At 37.1% G+C, this 21,504-nt stretch overlaps 1 protein-coding gene across 3 annotated transcripts in view; it reads right to left on the bottom strand.

Annotated features, from left to right (window-relative positions):
* The window catches only part of cep89 (centrosomal protein 89), a 94,106-nt gene that overhangs the window by 39,119 nt on the left and 33,483 nt on the right, over positions 1 to 21,504 (bottom strand). For 2 of the 3 annotated variants that reach the window (XM_053491288.1, XM_053491291.1), the window contains 7 exons: positions 21,133 to 21,236; positions 18,136 to 18,251; positions 16,873 to 17,053; positions 16,725 to 16,748; positions 14,456 to 14,623; positions 14,028 to 14,169; positions 9,329 to 9,418 (listed from right to left, as the gene is read on the bottom strand). In XM_053491288.1, the coding sequence (XP_053347263.1) occupies positions 9,329 to 9,418; positions 14,028 to 14,169; positions 14,456 to 14,623; positions 16,725 to 16,748; positions 16,873 to 17,053; positions 18,136 to 18,251; positions 21,133 to 21,236 (825 nt within the window). The remainder of the gene's footprint in view (positions 1 to 9,328; positions 9,419 to 14,027; positions 14,170 to 14,455; positions 14,624 to 16,724; positions 16,749 to 16,872; positions 17,054 to 18,135; positions 18,252 to 21,132; positions 21,237 to 21,504) is intronic. The other variant, XM_053491289.1, reaches the window with a different exon arrangement.

The raw sequence follows: 21,504 nt of genomic DNA, 5'->3' as shown, positions 1-21,504 counted from the left end.
AACGGGGGAATGGTGAGGTGGGTTCTTGGGGTTAGCACAGTTACTCCAGCTTCAGTTCTTCCAGGACATTCTGTTGATGGTGTAAGTGATCTTTCCAGAGCGGATGACCATATCATCTAAATAAGATACAGATCAGTGCTCTTTCTCTTATCTATTTGGTACAGGTGGTAGTTCCCTGGCTCTACTCATTCTGTTACTGTGTATGATCTCCGCCATTTGGCCATGAGCTTGCAATTAGGGCAGTTAAGTAGCAGCAGCATTCGATGACCTGGCTTGGACTCACGGGGCTGTGCTGGCCAATCATATTTGTAAGTGTGTCGCTATTTGGCTTAAGTTCATTCTATATGCATGCGGCATATGGACGGCAGTGATTGAAATTCCTTCTTCTCTAACTTGACTAACTTGGAGGGTGCAACCAGTGGCCCAGGGCCCTCGGACTGGAGATGATGATCGACCATGAGATAGGACTGTAACAAGTGGCTTGGGATACAATGCAGGTGGTCTACCTAAATTTGTGGAGGGTTTCAGGTGGTTAACGCTATGAAACTCTCGAAACTGTATTGTACACTGGGAGAAATCTACACTAAACCCCCACTGACTGAAAGTTGCACTGCAGATACAAATCTTGACAATGGCGACGCAAATAAAATCTCCTGCGACCCACCTGTGGGTTGTGACCCAGTGTTTTGAAACAATGTACTAATGTTCTTTTCATCATACATAAGATTGTAATGTGCTAATTTATACCACAGAGTAATCCAAATGGAAGAGAAGCATAATACAGTAGATAGGTGATAATAGAACATATAGATACATACAGTGAGGTCAATAAGTATTTGCTGATAGTAAGCAAAATAGTAAGCTATTTGCTTACATACAATGTTGAAAATTATCGACCCCTCTATGATTTCTAAGTAAGAACTTGCAAAATCACAGGGTGATCAAATACCTCACTGTATATGTATCAATCCACAAAAAAGGTGTTCTAACACTCTTTAATTACACTAACTGTTGGTAGCCAGCATGGGTAAAAGTTGGCCCATACAGTCTTTACTACTGAAAAGAACGAAGTCATGTTGTTGTACTAAATATCAGCATGGGCAGATAACAACACTCCCGCTTGAGTGATATTGCTTTATGTAATAATAAATGTGTGTGAAAGTGTGATAAGTATAATATATTGGAAATAACACATAGTCTAGATAGTAACGGATAAAACTAACAAGTAGTCGAATCCCAATATAATTTTATTTCTTTTGCTATTAGCTATTTATGATTATAAATTGTCTCTTGCTGTGTGTTGGTTCTGAATCCACCTAAAAGAAGGCAAGATTTAAATATCTTCTGTTTTTAAAGTGTCTCTTTTTAAGTCATATCCAGATATTGAGATGGGTCTCAAGTATGTGTGCGCGCATGCTTTTTTCCCCCATTTTTAAACCAACCAGGGCTTTAAACAAGCCAAATTAGATTTTTCCTCTATTGTGACCTCATATAAAAAGATACTCTCCCCTGCTCAGTTCTGCTGTTCTCTTGTGGGGTGTGGCTCAGCAAGAGCTCATTTACAGAACCACTGAAATAGAACATTTGAAGGACGAGTAAAATAAACTGAGTTTGAGGTATGAAAAATGCAAGAGGTATTTCATCTGGAGCATTCATTTTCTGTTAAAGATATATGGGACCGCTTGTGGGCTTAAAGGCAAGGGCTTGCGTTTAAAAGGTGGCGATCTAGCCCCTACTCACAAATTCTGTCACTGAGATTTGCCACAAGCCACAGCCTTCTTCACACTCCAGTAACATTAAAAATTACTTTCTCACAGCAGTGAGATAAACACAGCCCTTTATCTAAAAAGAAAAAAAAAAAAAACTAGAAAATATTCTTCTAAAGTTTCCTTTAAAGCCATATTTATATCCTCAATCAAATATTTAACATCAACCTTCTTCCAGTTGTTTTAGGCCAAGGTACTGCATAAATTTTAATAGATCGTGAATAATTTAGAAACAATATTCTTCAAGGTGAGCGCCTTTAGTTTGTCTCAGTCTGTCTTCTGCTTTTCTTCTTTTCTGACTCACCATCTACTGCTCTTTCTTTCTTCTTCTTTTGTTATAATGTACCTGGTGAAGAGACATTTCTCTAATCTTTGCATAAATACATATGCACACACAGTTGGTAGAAGCTGCCCGTCACAAGATCACACAAGCTTGAGATCTAAATTAGTAGTACTTTAGGGGTTGCAGTAATGTGTGTGTGTGTGATGTTTTTGTTTGTGTGACTTAGTCACTGTGCTTATGAGCATGATTAGCTCTTATGAATTACAAATCTTCCAGAGCTACAGGTCTGTTACAAATGCAGAGATGATCATGACGATGATTTTGTTTGTTTGTTTATTCATTCATTCTCCTCACATCTGGCATAATTTATCCACAGACACAACTCACTGTCATGCATGATGCCTTTTCTTCAAAGGTCATATAATCCATCACATGCAATCAGTTACATCATTTTTGCCACTGGGAGCAAAGGAGGGAGAAAGAGACTGGGAGAGCAACTCAATAAGACAGAAATGAAAAAAAAAATACAATGTCAAAACACAGTGTGTAATTACAGAGCAGGGAAAGATGTCCCTGTGTACACTCGAAATACTGTGCTTGATCTCTAAGCTTTGCATATACTTAAAAAAGTGTTATTTGACACTAATGTCAGCTTCAGGCTTGACCAAAAACAAATGTGATCACCGGGAAGCACAAACGTACAAGAAGAGAAAGCAAAATATTAAAATAACTGTTTTGCTTATAGGATTCTACACATCAGACATACTGTAGCTTTGACTGTTTGTCTATGGTCTACACCCTACCACAGAAGTCTCAGCAGTCAGGCCGACCAATTCCCTCTACTCCTGCTGTTGCCATAGAGACGCCTTGCATCAGGACCACATGGAGGACACACATCAGCTTTGCATGCAGGGCTCAGAGAAACAGTATAGGATTTACCACACTGTTATTGTGACCTCCTGTTAATGTAATTTTAACTGTGGCAATATATACATATTTATATGTATATATTATATGCAATATATACATATTTATATAAATATATATATATATATATATATTTCGTTTTTAAGTTTTTATTTTTGTTTCTTCAGATTTGCACATAAAACCAGTTGTATACGGTTGAGCTCATTTAAGGGCTTTATGCTATTGTGACATTATTGTAACATTCTTAGTGTTAACAACACTTAATAAAATGTGGCCTCACACACACACACACACACACACACACACACACAATTAATTTCGGGTTACAAAGGCTTTAGTTCACACATCTGGATAATGGCATCTGTGAAATGCTGTAAATGTTAATGGTTCTTAAGTCTGGTCATGCGGGACCCCTTGCTCTGCACATTTTAGTGTTTTCCAGGCATCTGCTTTAACTAATCAGCCTCTTCTGAATAGAAGTAGGTCGGGTAGAGCAGGGAAAACACTAAAATGTGCGGGGCAGGGGGTCCTTATGAACCAGGGTTAAGGAACCACTGGTTTAAAAGTCATTGTGATCTGCAAATGGTCAAACACAGAGCTGTCAGAAAGCTGGTAAATAAGGAGAATCTGCAAGTTTGGTAATAACATAAGAATGTGGTAATAAGGATAAACCACCTAAGGGCATTAATATGGTGAATATGCCATTTGATTACCAATTAGCTGCATGCAGAATATGCTTCTTCTATGCATCCAAATAAATGGTCTTCTGTGCTTCTTTTGGTTGACCATGGTCTCTATAAAATGTGGCTAATTGGAAATGTCACCAAAGTCCTGTGTTGCTTTAAACATGAGAAAACTGACATACTGTATGTGCTATGAAAGGCAGCAAATAAAATAAATCTAAAAACAAAAAAATCTATTTATAAAAATCTATTGTCTAAAAAAACCTATTGAAATGTAATTGTCATGTTCCTATTTCCTGGATTGCACATGTTTATGAAGGAAAGTGTGACAGACATGCCTTTTGCTATTTCTGCTGACGACAGGTGTTTTTAAGGTGAATACAGACATTGGTCCCATTCTGATTGCCATTTATGTTTAACGTATACATTTCAAATTGGTTTTAAATCTGTTAAAAGGTATAGAGCATTTGATTGTTTTTTTAGACCCAACTTTAGTTAAATCAGTCTAGTCCCCGAGTGGTTGAAACAGACAAGAGAGGAAATGAGGTTGCTATTGAGTTATATCGTTAGGTATTTTGCAGCCTGCTGCAGGAAAACATTTCATCCAATTTCTTTAATTTAATCTACATCAATTAATTTGATTTAATTTAATATGAAGAAATTAGGAAAATGAGGGCCAAGGGGTTTGCTCAAGACTTTTGCAGTACTGTAGGTCACTGGTGTTAATTCTGTTAGCTAAGCATGCTCTACAGTATACTGTATAACATAAAAATAGGTACAAAAAATGGCTTAAAACAAAATACCTTCAGAGTTCTAGAAATATATCCATTATCAAATGCTTAAAGTCTTTTTTTTTTTATCTTGAGAGAGACAGCTGAGGAATTATCCTCCTGGACTAACCTTGGCCATTCAGAAAATGCCAGAGGTTTTTCTAGCTCTAGTGGCTTTATCTCTGGATAGATGTCCCAAAGAGCTGTGGGAGGTCCCAAAGAATTGAAAAAAAAAGTGTTTTAAAAGGATCTCTTGGCTTGTCTTATTTTTTTTTAAGTTAAAGAGATAAAATGTTGTAAGTGGACACATATTATTCATTTGCGAGTGACAGAACACCTTTTTTGGGAGCTCTGGGTCTGTGCACATTGTGCTGCTCAAATCTCACCCAGGAATTAACACAGGGAAATGAAACCTCTCCAACAGATCCTCAAAAGATGAAATGAGCACTAATCTGGTATGAAGCTGCCAGTGTGAGTTACTGTAGGAGATCCAGCTGGTAAGACCGAGACTGCTGCTGAACAGAGATCTGAGATTGTCTACCTTACACACTTCAGTGAGGCTGCGGTTATTTATGGTTGTTAATATTGTGATCTACGGCACAGTTAAAATCTCATTCACGCACAATGATCCTTTAAAAGGTTTTTAATTTAGAAAAATATGCTAATTTAAATCTTGAATGTACCAATAAATCTGACCAGCTATTATTTCAAGTGGGCTAGGTAATTAAATATGATGAATATGATATGGTGAAATGTAGTGTAATACATGCCAAAATTTATTCAGCATATTACTATCCCATTAAATCGGATTTTTTATATAAATCTCTGTACGATTCCTGCAGTTAAATTGCATATGTTTTTTTTTTTAATCTAAAATTAATCACTTGAATTGTTAAATCAAATCACACTATTGTTTTCTTGAAGTTTTATCTTCTCTTTCTTCATCAACTGGTTCCTAGCACTTTTGACATATCGACAACTGCTACAACTTTGGTACTCTATGTATGTTTTATACCAATTTTGATACCCATTCATACCCATAACTTTTTACAGTAAGACAAATTTAAGCTAACCTTTTAAAAAAAAAAAATATTAAAAAGAAACCATGTGATCCCCATTCCATGACACCATTCCAAACATGTGTAGAGGAAGCAGCTGTTTAAGATCTTGCAATCCTACATTGTTAAAAAGTTGCATGGACAACTTATTCTCCGCGCTTTATCTGTTCTCGCCTTTACCAGATCATTAATTCACTCATTACCTAAAAAAAAAAATACTTTCAAAATCAACACCACTTGCGCATTACAGAAACTCATCTGGGAGTTAATAGCACATTCCCCGCACAGTCCTGACTTGGGCCATTAAAGGAATTCCTGTATAAGGCAAAGTTCATTAGTGTAGCAAGTGATCTTAAAAAGCAGAAAGAAAAATACTCTCATAACTGTGTTCTGTTATATGACACAGCTAAAAGTCCTGGTTAGACTTGACTTTGAATATCATTCATATTCTTGTTTGTAAATGAAGTTACTACAGTATGCTTGTGCGCACTGTATACAATGTAAAAAAATTCTGTGTAAGAATTTTAGGAAGAGTGGCTGTTTAGCCTCAATTACAGGTGGGCTCTGTTTTTTAAGCATCCATGCTAAAGATTTTATACTGTAGGATAATGCTTGATTTTAATCGTTTTGCCCTGATATTAAAATCTGCAGATGCAGAACTGTACTGCATATTACAGTAATGAACGAATTATGAGTCTGTACTACTGAATGTCAGATCGATCATGCTTCTTTAAAGTCCATTTGTTTCACAAAGAGACATGTTAGTGTCCTTTAAACCGCAATATGATATCTGTTTCCTGCAACCCCGGTGTCCCCTTGCACCTTCTACACTGTCAACTGTGCCACTCTGTCCTGTTTCAGTGCCTTCTGAAGCAGCACTCATATTCAGGTTTAAATGGGTTGCAGTAAAATGTTTCTGGTCTCAACCACTTAAGTATGTGTTTTTTCCCAACTTGGGGTGCATTTTTTTGCGATTTTCTCTCTTTTTAAATTTTCCTTTCCTAATAAAATGTAGAAGCCAGTCTAGTATCTGAGCACAACAGATGGTCTATGAACTGCTGCAGAATTATAGAGACAAGAGCCCTGAAGAACAGATTGGGAGCAACAGGATTAAAAGATTCAGCAGAAGTTCCTTAGGCAATTAGGGAAAAATCATTACACAGTGCATCCTGTACAAATCGAATGAAAGCGCAAACGAATGAACACAGATACCCTCCATATACTGAGACTTGAAGTTAAATAAAAAATATGTTGCCAATTTAAAGCCCTTTGATGCAATGCATCTAAAACATGATACCATTAAACCAATATACACTTTAAAGTTTAAATTACACTTCCTTTAGTTCTGCTCTTCTGTTATGCAATTTGATGAAACTGCATGGATTATATTCTGCTCATGTATCAAAACATCAATATAAAATTTCATAGCCTAGATCTTATAACGCAGGCTCTTTAAATGTTAATAGCACACTGAAATCTCCCTAGTGATTAGAAATGACTGTAAAGGATCATTTACAGAAGAACTTTTACAAAATAATGTAAAAACCACCAGGCTCCATAGTCCTAGCCATAAATTATGCTTGGTTATTTGTAGTCACAAAATAGCAAGATTAACGGAAGAATATTCATGTCACACATTCTGTCTCGGTAAAGAAAGAAACATACACGCCTAAGGTCAAACTTCAAGTGTAATGATTTATTTACAACAGCTTTGGCAACACATGGAATTTCAAACAGCAAAAGAACCTCTGTAGAACCTCTGCTGTTATTACCTGCCATAACACACTACTCACAGTGGGAGTCTCATGAGCATCAGGCTGCGTGTGTGTGTGCGCACGAGTGCATGTGTGTGTGTGTGTGTGTGTGAACATTCAACTGACACACGGATGATGGAAGGTTTATTTAACTTACCTAGGTGTATGTCCCTGTGAGCTATCTGTCTCATCCTGTGTCGATTTTATGAGGCTGCTCACACTTAGAGATCAGTACAGTGGACTTGTATTTCATACTGCACTATAGATATTCTATTATTTTTAATCGTGGACAAAAATACATCAGTATGATTCTATATTAATCATTGTTATTTTACTTTTAATTATTTATTAAGGTAAACCTTGTAAGTTTCATTTTTTTTCTGTGACAGAAACAGAATTTTGAATTTTGGCCCTATAATTCACTATGTACTTTATGTTCTACCAAGCTGACACCGTTGGACCCTATAAAGCATGAGACTGTAAATTTTTGGGACTCAAGTTATTGTGCATTAGAAACTACCCTAAAGAACAATTATGTCTGAATGTGAGCATGACTGGTTTTATGTGGATCTTAAAAATTGTAAGTGAAATACTGTATCAGCAGTAACTTTATTGCTTTATGTTCACTATAACAATGATGGTAACTTGGTCTGAGAGCGTTTTGCAAGACAAGTTAAATAAGAACTTATAGTTTATAATAAATAAGCGAGGGCTTGATATATAAGGAGCAGGCATGCGTTTTGTCTGCTGAGCGTCACGTGATCACAACAGATCCAATAGTTCTTTTCGCTTGCACATCGCGGGATTATGGGCAATTGTCTTCTGTGCTCGGGTCTCACTTTAAATGTGGGAGATTAATTGAGAGGAGGGAGGGGGCTACCGTGTAAGACGAGAGAGGGAGGGAGTCATCCTACACAGTAGACCCTCCCTCCTCTCGTCTTACTTCAGCTACAAACACACAGCACATACACACACACGCATACGCGCACAAACACACAATAATGGAAACACTGCTCTGTTGTAATCATTTAAATTGCAGGTTATTTTGTTTTATTCTTATTTTATACAGTATGTAACATTTTTATATAAATATTTTGGGTTGTGGAACAGATTATCAGAGTTCCCCTTATTTCTTATGGGGAAAATTCGCTTTTATATACGAGTGTTTTGATATACTGTACAAGCACACTTTTGGAATGAATTATGTTCGCAATCCAAGGTTTAACTGTATATACCTTTATAAAATTAATAGGCAAGTGCAGATCAGAAGATCTGCTGTGGTGACCCCTTGACGGGAGCAGCTGAGAGAAAGTTGAGGGGTCGCCATAGTTGACTATCCGATCTGCACTACACTACTACAGGTTTTACGACGGATGACCTTCCTGACACAACCCACCCATTTTATCTGTGCTTGGGACCGGCAATGCGTCTAGTGGCTGGCGTTTGGGCACTGGCTGGGAATCGAACCCAGGCCGTCTGCATAGCAGGCGAGAAACCTACCACTGAGCCACCAATGTAAATTAACCAATGATCAATTAATAACACAGTACATTGCTTCTTTTACTTGTTGTTTTCTGAAAAAACAATCACACCACTATTCACTATTACTACACGCAGAGTACATTACACATACCTACAGTACATCAAATAGCATTACTCACATAAAAATATATGGTAATGTTACAGACATGACACAACTGATAAAAGCAGAACGACACTGTCATTGTAGGTCAACTAGTACTTACCACTGTAGAAATACACCATGTGACAGATTTTTAAGTTTTTCCCTTGCTGCTGGTTTTATTTTCTTAAAACCAAAGTACGCCATGAGTGGCCTTTTTCCTCATACTTTATGTATGATTCCGCAGTTGCCCAGGTTAGCAGCAGTTGCACAGATTAATCGATTGACAATTTTCATAATCGATCTCTTAAAATTCACAGGAAATCAACCGATCATCAAATAGAATCAATGATCGTCCCATCAATAACACAGTAGCTAACGGACAAATATTACCTGAGATTGTGCCAAGCTTCCTGTGTGAGTGTGTGTGTGTTTGTGTGTGTGGGGTGTAGGGTTCTACTCTTACCTTGACCTTTTCCTGAAGTTTTCCAAGACGGACGGTGCCCTCCAGGATGCGGGTAAGGGTGCCCTGTTTATCTTTCTCTAGACAAGAGGCCTGAGGGGAGAAACAGGAAATAGGATGGATTACATATCAACAGAGAAAAAAGGGAGGAAAAGAGAGAGAGAGAGAGAGAGAGAAAGAGAGAGGGTAGGATGAGTATAGAGATAGAGTAGAAGAAGGAGGCAAGGTTAAAAGACAGTCATGAAGAGAAAGGGTGAAAAATATACAAATAGATGGATAGACAAGGAGTAGGATGGATAAGTACAACAAGAACAGGGAAGGGAAGAAAGAAAAACACACAAAAAAGAAAGAGAGGCTTTCAATAAAGACAAATAACACAAATAATCCAGCTTCAGTTCAAGCTTTAGAACAGTAAGTCAGATATATTGCTGTTTAATGGCATATCGAGTTACCGAACAAGCAAAAACAAAAGAGAACCATCAAGAAGGGCCGAATTGTTTCTGTAGTAACAGTGCTCTGTGGTAATTCCAGATGGTTTAATTGCATTAAATGGGATTTCAATACTAATGATCAAGTACAATCTAATTAATTAAGCTTAATACAATCTAATTAGCTTTTTTAAATGAGGTGTATGCTGCCTCTGCAGGAGTGTGATCATGTATAAGATCTGTCAGCTGATCACATCTTTAAATGTATAACATGCCAGTAAGAGATAATATAACCGCTTAGGCAGGGCTACATCTGGAATGGAGGTTCTGAATGCACATATGGCTATAATGGTCAGGTGTCAATACACCTTTGGTCATATGGAAAATAAAGGGCTATAAATGTTGGCATTCATATACAGAACACATACATTTTCCCAGATGTTTATAACTTTTACTGCTAATGCTATCTTAATGACACAGTATATTATCTGTATTATAATTCTCTCCTTATCTTTATGGCAGCTGAGAACACATCAAACTTACTATATAGACAAGACGGATAGCTAGATCCCCTACAGTATACAGATGAATAGAGAGTTATACTGTATGAATGCTTGGAAGCATTTTTTCACTAAACTAGGTACTTTAGTAATCAACATTATCAAACCATATCCATCAATCAACCATAACATTAATAATTACCTGCTTATTTAATATTGAATAGGTCCCGCTTGTGTCAGAAAAATAACTTGAACCATTGAAACAGGCTCCACAAGACCTCTAAACGTCCCATAAGATGCAAGATTGGCATTCATGGATCAGACTACTTAGTCCAACACATCACACAGATGCTCAATCAGATTGAGAGCTGGGGAATTTAAGGGCCAAGTCACACCTTGAACTCTTTGTTCAGGTTTGTTGGTAAGGTAGGACTCATTATTCTGTTGAAATGGCCACTGCCATCAGGAAATATTTGGTCTGCAACAACTTTTTTGGTAGATGTTACATGCCAAAGTAACATCCACATGAACGCCAGGAACCAGTTTTTTTTTGTTTTTGTTTTTTGGAAAAACATTGCCCAGGGTATCATACTGTCTTCATTGGAATTCCTGCCAATAGAAGCACTAGTCCCATAGTGCATTCTCAGGCCATCTATTTCTCACTAAAGTAATGCACACATCCAGCCATCCACATTATGTAAAAGAAAACACAGGCCATCAAACCAGGCCACCTTCTTCCATTGCTTTATGGTCCAGTTCTAACGTTCACATGCACATTGTAAACACTTTCAACAGTGGTCAAGGGTCAGTATGGTTAATATGACCAGCATTTGTTTATGCAGCCTCAAACACAGCAATGCACTTTGAGTAATGACACCTTCCGATCATAGCCAGAAATATTTATTGAGCAAATTGTCCTACAGTGGCTCTTCTCTCAGATTTACCTAAACAGGCTAGCCATTCTATGCATTGGACTCCAGCTTCTAGCATGTCAACTTGATAAAATGACAATTCACTTGCTACCTAATGTATCCCACCCCTTTGACAGGTGTCAATATAAGGAGGTAAAACCCTAACTATATTATTTACAAAAGATTTACAAAAATCACAGTATACTTCTTATCCATTCATAGCTGCATTTAATAGTGTTATGTACCTGCCACTTACAGCAGACATAAATAGCATACATAGTCCTGTTAAAATGGCAGATTCTTGTGATATAGAAAAATTAAACCCTGATAAATCATGTCAGATCTTATTGCCCCCTTTAATCACAGCAATACGTATAACAATTAACAATCAGACTAAACTGTAAGTAATGTAATTTCTCTGTTCTAATTGTTTAATTTTAATAATGAAACAAAACACATACCTCAAGAAATATTTAATGCATCCAAGTAAAAAAAATAAGCCCTACCTATATATAAATTAACGTCTTCATGCATGTCTAATAGTAAAGTGGCAAAACACTCATGACTGTAACTGAATAACTTAATAAAAACTGTCAACCTCATTATCAATATTTAGTCACATGCTGTAACATAGTAGCTCTTCTTCTTCCTACTTACTTCCCACATACATCAATAAGCCTTGGGCACCCTTGGGACACCTCTTAACCCCAATTAACTGGTTGTCATTTCTAAGAGCACTTTTGGTAGATATCACCACCACATACAAGGAACACCTCACAAAACCTGCCATTTGAAGATGTTCTGGAATGATTGCTGTCTGGCTCATGGATTACATTTTTGAAAAAGTAACTAAATAACTGAGTACTTAACTGGCGGACGCGTTAGATTACACGTTACATCAGAAAAGTAATCCGAGTAATCTATCGCGATAAACCCAACACTGCTGACCAACTCATCCAACTCATTTTTCCTGCTTCCACACATTAGCTTTGGAAACTGATTGTTCACTTGATGTCTAATACTGTGTAATACTGTATATCCCCATTGACATGTGCCATTATAGCTAACGTTGTACATGATATTAGAGAAGGAAACCTTGACCAAACGTTTTATTTCTAAACATATACTGTAGTAGATACGTACTTATAGTGATAAAGTGATAGAATGATGCCGTGATGGATGACTGGTAGAATGTGGTGTGGTTTGTGCCTGCTCATGCAGACAGCAGATACAGTCCACAGAACTGAATGAGACATGAATTATTACAGAGCACTGGGAGTTACGTTTTCAGGACAACGAGCCAATCAGGCGTAGTGGGGAGAAACCAAGCAGAAACCAACAGAAGCTGACATCCTGGACTCAGTTAAATTTAGCCAAGAATAAAAAAATAAAAAAAAATTAAAAAGACCTGGTACATTTAGGTTACACACTGTTTACTTAGAAGTTTGATATAAATAGATTGTTTAGGTTTTTCTTTTTCTATTTCAAAAGACTTACAGCTGATTGCTTTTTAAACCTTCTTTTTACTTTCATACCCATACATCTTTTTTTTATAGTGATTTTTTTTAACAACACAAATCGTCACAACACAGCTTTCCAGATATCAGAATGCAGATTAAGATTCCTAATCCCAAGCAATGCCAGTGGCGAGGAACAAACTCTCAAAACGTTATGAGGAAGGAACCTTGGGAGGACCCTGACTCATACAGTAGGTACATTTACATTACCAGAGTCTCAATTCTTCTTACCGTAATATGACAAAGATCCGATTTTCTTTTAGTGCAGTCTGCAAAGCTGTTCAGATCTCAGTCACTTTTGAATCTGATTCATGATCATGTGACTTGAATGAGAACGGGAAGATTGGTCTAGCAAGAGCTGCTAAAAATAGCTAAAGTGAGGTGTCTGGCTTTTTTTACTTGTTCTGGAACTTAACAAATACAGTCAACTAACTTTTCGCCATCCTCCAGAGCAAAGTCCCAAGCAACATTTAGCTAAAATTACAAATATTGTTCGAAATGAATGAGTGGTTACCAACATCTGATGAGTTTTACCCCAAATGTCATGAAAGATGCAGGACAGACACATAAGCATTGGAGTCATAAAAACGTCGGAAGTGAGCAATGTAACCATAGATAAAAGTGAGCCTTCGTACTTTAAATAAATAAATAAAATAAATAAATGTAGCAAAAATGTACCCCATCCTCCTCTATGATAACCAGATAGTGGGATTTTAAATCATTACAGCATACACATACATGAATACAATCAAGTCCTGGGATAAACACTTATGATTACAGCAGCAGTTCATAGATACAAATATCAATTAAAGAAGTGAGATTCCATCCTGAAGTAAAAGTTAGACTTTGGCATAAATGATTTTATGAAGAGCAATATTTAGCATATCCATGTGGGATTGTTTACAGCAGCAAAAATGAGTCACAGTAGAGAAATCTCCACGCAGAAAGGAGAAAACCAGAATTATTTTGCTAGGTCCGGGGGTGAGAGGAGCCAAAGTGGGATCAGGATCTGGTGCTGCCATCATAAATATCAGTATATTTAAATGTATATGATCTGGCTGTTTTACCTTTCACTATAGCTGTTCTCGCATTTGTAAATATTTAGCATCAAGAAACAGCAAGACATTTTAAGCTATTCTGCATTCCCGAACCTGAAACTAGTTATTTTAGGTTTTTTTATTTTTTATTATTATTATTATTCTTTCTGGCCAGTGAAAGAGTCTGGTCATGCCTACTAATATTAGCACTTTCCTTCCAGTATGTGACATGCTGGGCACAGGTGTATATTTACTCCTTAAACATTTTGCTTTAATGTGTGTTTGTGGGCATGTTTTTGTGTTTCCTACCATGTGTACGAGTTGGTCTCGCTCATACGTGGTTTTCTCAGCAAGCATCACAATTCTGGTGAGGTACCGGTGAGCTACGAGCTCCTTCTCTAAAGAATCTTCAATCTGCTGCTTCAGAAGATCAATATGCCTCTGAGCCTTTCTGGAGAGAGACAGCGAGTCAGAAAAAGAGACAAAGGTGAGTGTGGGGATGAATATTAATACATCTGATACCAGCTCCCATCATATGAACTTATTTTTAATACTGCTGATTTATCTCATTTAAAGCTACATCATGCCAAAAAGTACAATAATATACAAAAAAAAAATCATATAGAGCAGGAAAACTCTTATAAGCAGGATCTGATATTATTGAAAAACAAGGTATACACACTGTATGTATGGAAAAACAGCATTTATTTTGGATTTTGAATTAGTTGCATGTTTACCTGTTTGCTTGGCGTGCCATCTGGAGCTCGCTCTCGAGGTGTTTGATGTGCGCATTGAGGTCATTTTTTTCTAAAACAAAAGTCTTTTTCTCAGCCTGCAACGTGGCCACGCGATCCTGCAGTGCCTCCACCTCAGTACTCTTTATCTTCTCTTCTTTTTCCAACTTCCTAAACAGAAAAAACAGACACGGCCTGATTATCAACTACAGACATTATAGGTTTGTGTCCGCTGCAGGGTCATTGCAGATTTAACTAAACTACTATCTCATCAAAAAAATACACTGTCCAAACATTATTTGGTTGGACAACCTTTCGCTTTGCTCGCATTTACCATGGCATCGTTTTGATAAGCTTGTTCAATGTCATAACATTTATTTCCATCCAGAGTCACATTAATTTCTCTTCAAGATCTTGTATTGATGATGGGAGAGTCGGACCGCTGCGTGAAGTTTTCTTCTGCACATCCTGAAGATTCTCAATGGGGTTAAGATCTTGACTTTGGGGTGGTCAATCCATGTGTAAAAATAATGTCTCCTACTTTCTTACCCACTCTTTCACAATTTATGCCTGATGAATAATATGCCCATGCCATCAAGAAAGAAAAAATCTGCTTATTCATTATATTCAGGTGATCAACTGACCTCATTTTTTGGGCACACAACATTTAACGCCTAGACCTGACCTAAAGAGCCCTGCGATGGATTGGTACCCTGTCCAGGGTGTACCCTGCCTCATACACAAGTCTCCTGGGATAGGCTCCAGGCCCCCCGCGACCCTAAATACAGGATAAAGCGGTATGGACAGCGATGACGATGACCTGACCTAAAGAAGAAACTCCAGATCACACACAGGCTTGTGCGGTAGGCACTAGACACGATGGGTGCATCACTTCATCTCTTTACCTCTCTTCTTAACCTGATGTAGCAACCACTCTAGAACAGGGTAAATCTGGACACTCCAGAACATATAAGCTTTTCCAGTGGTCCAAGGTTCATTCTTTATGCTCCCTAGAAAATGTAAGATTCTTTTTTTTTCTAATTAGCCTTACTAATGAGGCTGTCACAGCTGTTTAGTCCCAATCCCTTGAGTTCTCTTTACACTGCATGTGAAAACTCTCTTACCTTCACTATTAAACATTGCTATGAGAGTTTTCTTCTATCAAGTGATCTTCTATCATGCACATTTGTGATTCCACATATCCTCTTTGAAAATTATGGTTCACCACTATCCTTACAGATTTTTATAACGTGTTTTACAGTCATCAGCAATCTCTAGATTTTTATTTCCCCTAATTTGTGCCAATAATTTGACTCTTCTGAAAGAGAGTAACATCTTTGCCACAACCACAGGATATGTCTTCTGGCATGTTTTTTTTTTTTTTTAAATAAGAAGTTACTCACTGCATCAGTTACTTCTTGACAACTGAACCAGATTGATCACTGCAGTGATTATCCAATTAAAGTTTCTTAACTATTTGCTTAATTAAATCCAGGAGGTGATTTGGCTGGGTATAAACTCTCCTGATTCAAGTGGTCTCTTTTAAGTAAAAGGTTTAGTAAATTATTTGATTGGTATGAAATTTATGTGCATCCTATGATGTTTACAGATTTGCAAGATCTTAATCCAGCTGTTTTGGACAACATTGTTCAACACCATGTGTTCATCCCTTCAAGACTTTTCTCAAGAGATGTGAGAACTCAGCAGCGAGGTTCACTTAAGCTGTTTTGGCAACACAGAAGCACTGATATGTTGCTGCAACCAGTTCTGTTCTGATTTTAAAGATAACCAAATCATCCTACTGCCTTTTTTTTTTTTCATGCCTAAAATATCCTAATATTTATCAGAATTCATGATGCTACCAAGCTTCCCAAAACTGCCTACAAAACAGCCCCGGGGCCCAACTCTTTATGGCTAATTTTAATCTGCTCCAAAATTAACAACACAATACAATATTTGTCTATTGTTATACAATATTGATCAAGTTGCAATGTTTATTATCTTAGCCCATCTCTTAAAGGGTGCCAATAATTACAGAGCAGATGGACATGTCTCAAGTTCTTCTATTTGTGATTGCTGTAAGTAATGACCTGCATGATTAGGGGCTGTACACACTCCTCAGCCAGTCGTGGGTGATTGATCTATAATCTCTCACAGTGTTGGAGTGACAGATAATTTATATGCTTTGCACCCTATATGTCTGTGACGAACAGCCTGATTGCCTGAACAAAATAGGGAAGAAACTGTGCAGACCACAGTTTCATGCACCCACCTGGACAAAATGGTAGATAGGTAGCTAGGTAAGAAAGAACAAATACATCATTTAAAAAAATATATTATATAAGTACGTATAGAATATTTTTTTTATTTGTGTACATTATCCGCTCTAATATATAGTCTCAAAAAATGTTTCAACATACCATTTGAGTTTATCTGTGGTGGTGGTGTGCTCAATAATGCTGACCGAGTTCTCCAGGGCTGAACTAGCTTTCTGAAGCCTCACATTCAGCACACGGAGCTCTTTATGTGCTGCATCTAACTCTGTCTCCAGGTTCTGCTTCTCAGCCTCCAACAACATGACCTGTTTTGTCACTCTGCACACTGTAAAGAAAAATGTAAAGAATTCAAATCATGGGCTGTATACACACACATACACACATATGTATATATAGTACTTTGTAAAAGTTCTGAGCCACGCCTCATTTCTTCACATTTTGCTTCCAACAAGCCGGGCTTTCTTTTAAGATCTCTAGGCTTTCTAAAGGATGTTTTAGTTGTTTGACAGTCCCTGCACTTGAGCTGTTTCATAGGAATGTTATTTGTTTGTTAAGCCATACAGTGACCTATGAATCACTCAAGCATAAGAACATCTACAGTAACTTGAGACATGAACCAGTGAGAAACAGGTGCAGATGATGACAGAGGATCTGGCCAGTGATTCGTATCCAAAGGTTGCTGAAAGAAAGTTGCTGTTGAGGTTGTTATTCATTTTTGTAGCCTGTCACAGTTAAACAACTGTTCCCATTTCATTTATTTATTGTACACGATTTTATTTAATTTAACAAAGAAATGAGGGTGCTCAAGACATCCCTTACGGAAAGAAATATGGCAATATATTAATGTAATATATTAAATAATACATTTCCATATTTAGGAAACTAGTGCTTATATTTATTAAGATATTGCGATATACAGTATGAATAAACCATGTATGGATATACAGTACATATTGCAATCAAGACAAAAACATTATATTTATACTTATATTTGTTCTATTGAAACATTACTGAAGCTTAATGCATGTTTAAAAATTATACACACACTTTTACTTTGTCGGTGTGCCTATTAATTCTATTTTGACCAGAGAACTGCCAAAACGTTTGCTTTTACAGATTTCAGCACAACTGCTGATGACTAACTAATCTAAGACTGAAGATTAGCAGCACATGGGTGCGATATACCCTGTTAAATCCTTTAGGCTTAATTTTAGTTAAATAAATAATGGCATTGTGAAAAATGTTATACGTTGTTATTTATCTGAGGTTGTATTGATGATATAAAATTCATTATGTCTTTACACAAAAAAATTAAATAACACATGTACTGTATATATAAAGCAATTTAAATAATTACTTGATCCAATGCAATTTTAAATCAGTCAGTGGTACATAGATCTCTCTCACCTTCTTGTGTGTGTTTGGTGTTTGTCTCCTTGGTTTTATCATGCTGGAGTTCCAGCTGTTCAATGAGCACCTGATTCTCCTCCAACACCAGCTTTGCCTGATCCTGCAACTGTTTCCTAAACACATAAAGTAAAAGCGCAAGTTACAAGTTTTTCCTTTCTTTTTATTTATTTCAAACTCATCTTAAAGTGGATTTAAATCCCTTTTTCTTCCCCCACATAATTCTACATAGACTTTACACTTGCAATTAGGCTCTACTGCATCCTACTCCTATCCTTGAGATCCTTCTACAACAGTCCATCTTTGCCTAATGGAATTCACTGGACAAAATTAGAAAAGGCACACACCTGCCTGTGTAAGGTCCTACAGTAGATGATGTATGTTAAAGTGGAAAACAAAAAGAGAATTATCTGTAAGTATAATCAGCATTTACTTGCCATGGTGTTGTTGTCATTCAATCATTTACTTTACAATTATATATTTCTTTTCTTTTTACAATTATTATGTTTAAAGGATCTGCCATGACGTACAGTACATGAGGAAACGTCAGTGACCCTAATATCTACTGCCAAGTGTAATATACGAAAGGTTCAACAATCTGAACCTCAAAAAAACAACCAAAGAAGTAGTGGATAAGCTGTGGGGTAGTGAAGGAGCTGGAGACACAAGATGACAAATAAGTAAAATAGAATACATTTCCCACCATTTGGAGTGTTCTCTGGTCAGGTAAAAGAAAAATCTAAACTGCTTTGGAGAAAGATCAGCACTAAGGATCACACCATCCCAATTGTGGAGCATGGGGGTGGTAGCATTATGTTGGAGACAGAAGAAAATACTGTAGATGGCACCGCGAGTAAAGAGGATTATTTAGAAATCCTGATGCAAAAGCTCAAGATATCAGCCAGAAAGTTGTTCGCAACTGGGTCTTCTAGCAGGATAATGATACTGACTTAAAGTCAAACAAAGTGAAAAATTGGAGCAGCAATCACAAAGCCCTGACCTGAATTCCTGACAAAATTTGTGGACTGAACAAAAAAAGGATATCCAACAAGGAGGCCAACAAACCTGACAGGACTGCACCAAATCTCTCAGGAGGAGTGAGTACTGTACATTCACAGCAAAGTGTTATAAAAAAAAATATGCCTACTGAAAATCTTGTATAGTCACTAAAATGAAAAAAAAAAAAAAAAAAAACGGAAATGAATCTGTGTATTAGCCATTATTCTGAAATTTCCTTCTAAAATAAGGCAGATACTGTAAATAACTAACACATGAAATGTAAACAGTGAGAGAATGTTGTATTTTCTTAGAGGCTAACGATAAAAGTTTCCACTGAAAACGGTTCATTAAATCTTTAGTTCCTTTTTGCACATACCTGCAACAACCTTCCACTCTGACATTTATTATTCACCTGAGCTGAAGATTCTCGTGAAGATGGCATTATGGCAAGATCACCCAGCATTAAATGTTAAATATCAGGTTAAGATGTTAATAGACCCTATAACAGTAAATAAGCGCCCTGATGAAATATGTGCATGTGTGTGTTTATGCGTCTGTGAGAGAGAGAGAGAGAGAGAGAGAGAGAGAGAGAGAGAGAGAATCTAATACGTATGTATTAATATAATTAATAATTAATAAATATTGCAAAGATTGTTTAAAAATAATGTGATGTAATTCTTATGTAGCAAACCTTTTGCCATCACAAGGGCAGAAACAGAAAGTCTTTATTTTAACTTTTTTTCTTCTTTTCTGAGATTTTCTTTGAGTGGGTCGGTATGGTCTGCGGTACTGGAGGGAGAGCAGCTTCCTGCCAAAACCCACATTCAAAACCAGCACTTTCAGCAAGAAAACACATCTGATAATGTTACATCATCTTAAACAACATTGTCTCCTTAGTAATTGTTGGAGTTTCTCAGAACTTTAAATATAGTGTGAGTATGATTGAAACATCGGCCAGTTTTGTGTTTAAGTTCACTACCAACTCCTTTACCATCTACAGTAGTTGCTGGGGTTTGAGAACTAGCTGGGAATCGAACCCAGGCCTTCTGCATGGTTGGCGAGAAACCTACCACTGAAGCACCAATGCCTCAGTTTAGTCACTGTGTAATGTTGAATAAGCAACAGGTTAATAGATTCAAAGATACACTGATTGTAAATGAACCTGCTGGTTTTAGCAGATTCCAAACATCCCTAAAAATCTTTAGGTCAAAAAAAAAAAAAAGGTTGAAGTCAACCTTGGCATGTGAAATGGCTTCTAAGAGCACACTTTTGGTTCTGATTTGTTTACACTAGCTTAAAACCAAGTTGGGCACCATTGTTGTCTGTAAAGAACAAGACAGCAATTCACCACTGGACAAAGGAACTTCGCAGGTGCATTGTTGAGGTTTTGGAAACTCTTTTGCATCATGCTGATGGACGTATCAGACTTTAACAAAAAAACAACAAGTCAACTAAAACTCCACTTCGACAGTACAATTGATGTCAACAGTGTGACTGCGTAGAGAATGTTTTCCAGGCATATGCACCTGATGCCGATTAAACAATGTTTAAATGATATGGAAAATTAAAATGAATTCCTTCATGACTACAGTTCATCCAACCACGAATGCATACATTCAGCATGACAGCGCACCATGTCAGGGGACACAAATTGCCAACCAATCGTTCCAGAAACATGAGAACAAATTTTCATTGCTTCACTGGTCTGCACGTCCTCAAATATTGTCCTCGAATCCAACCACCAGCTTTGCAGTGAACTGGAAAGGGTTTGATGGTTTTGATGTTCATGGTAAACCTGCAGCTCCGACTAAATAGTCATGTGGCTTCATGATCATTTCCACATGACTAAATTTTAGATTTTAAAATAAAAAAAAAAACATGCTTATTATGCACCTATTTACAGTAGGTTTAGCTAATAACTGTCCACAGTGGTTGTGTATATGTGTATAATGCTAATGTCTGAGTGAGTAAAAAAGTGAGAAAGAGAGAGAGACTTACCACTCTTTATTACCGACACTGCTCCTCTTGCTGAGCTCTGTATGAAGCTTCTCATTCTCCTGAATCACTTCCTCTGTGCGCATTCTCAACGTCTTTAATTCCTCCTACAAACATACAAAACAAAGTAAAGCAACTATATTTCAAACGCTAATGTCTGGTAATCACACTTTAGTGAATCAATTTGCAACAGCACCACCAAGAGCATGAGGCTGGGACTGATTTCTTCCTAGCTTAGGCTGTACACTCATGCATTGTTTCAGTGACAAATGTCTCAGTCGACTACACAGAATAAAACAACCTCTATATTCAATCTCCATTTGGGCTGAAATTTTTCATGTCATTTGTCCTCAGCAGTGATTTAGAAGCTGCATT

Source organism: Clarias gariepinus, chromosome 3 (genome assembly GCF_024256425.1).
Source record: "Clarias gariepinus isolate MV-2021 ecotype Netherlands chromosome 3, CGAR_prim_01v2, whole genome shotgun sequence".
Classification (NCBI taxonomy): Eukaryota; Metazoa; Chordata; class Actinopteri; order Siluriformes; family Clariidae; genus Clarias; species Clarias gariepinus.
This window is presented reverse-complemented; position numbering and strand designations above follow the sequence as displayed.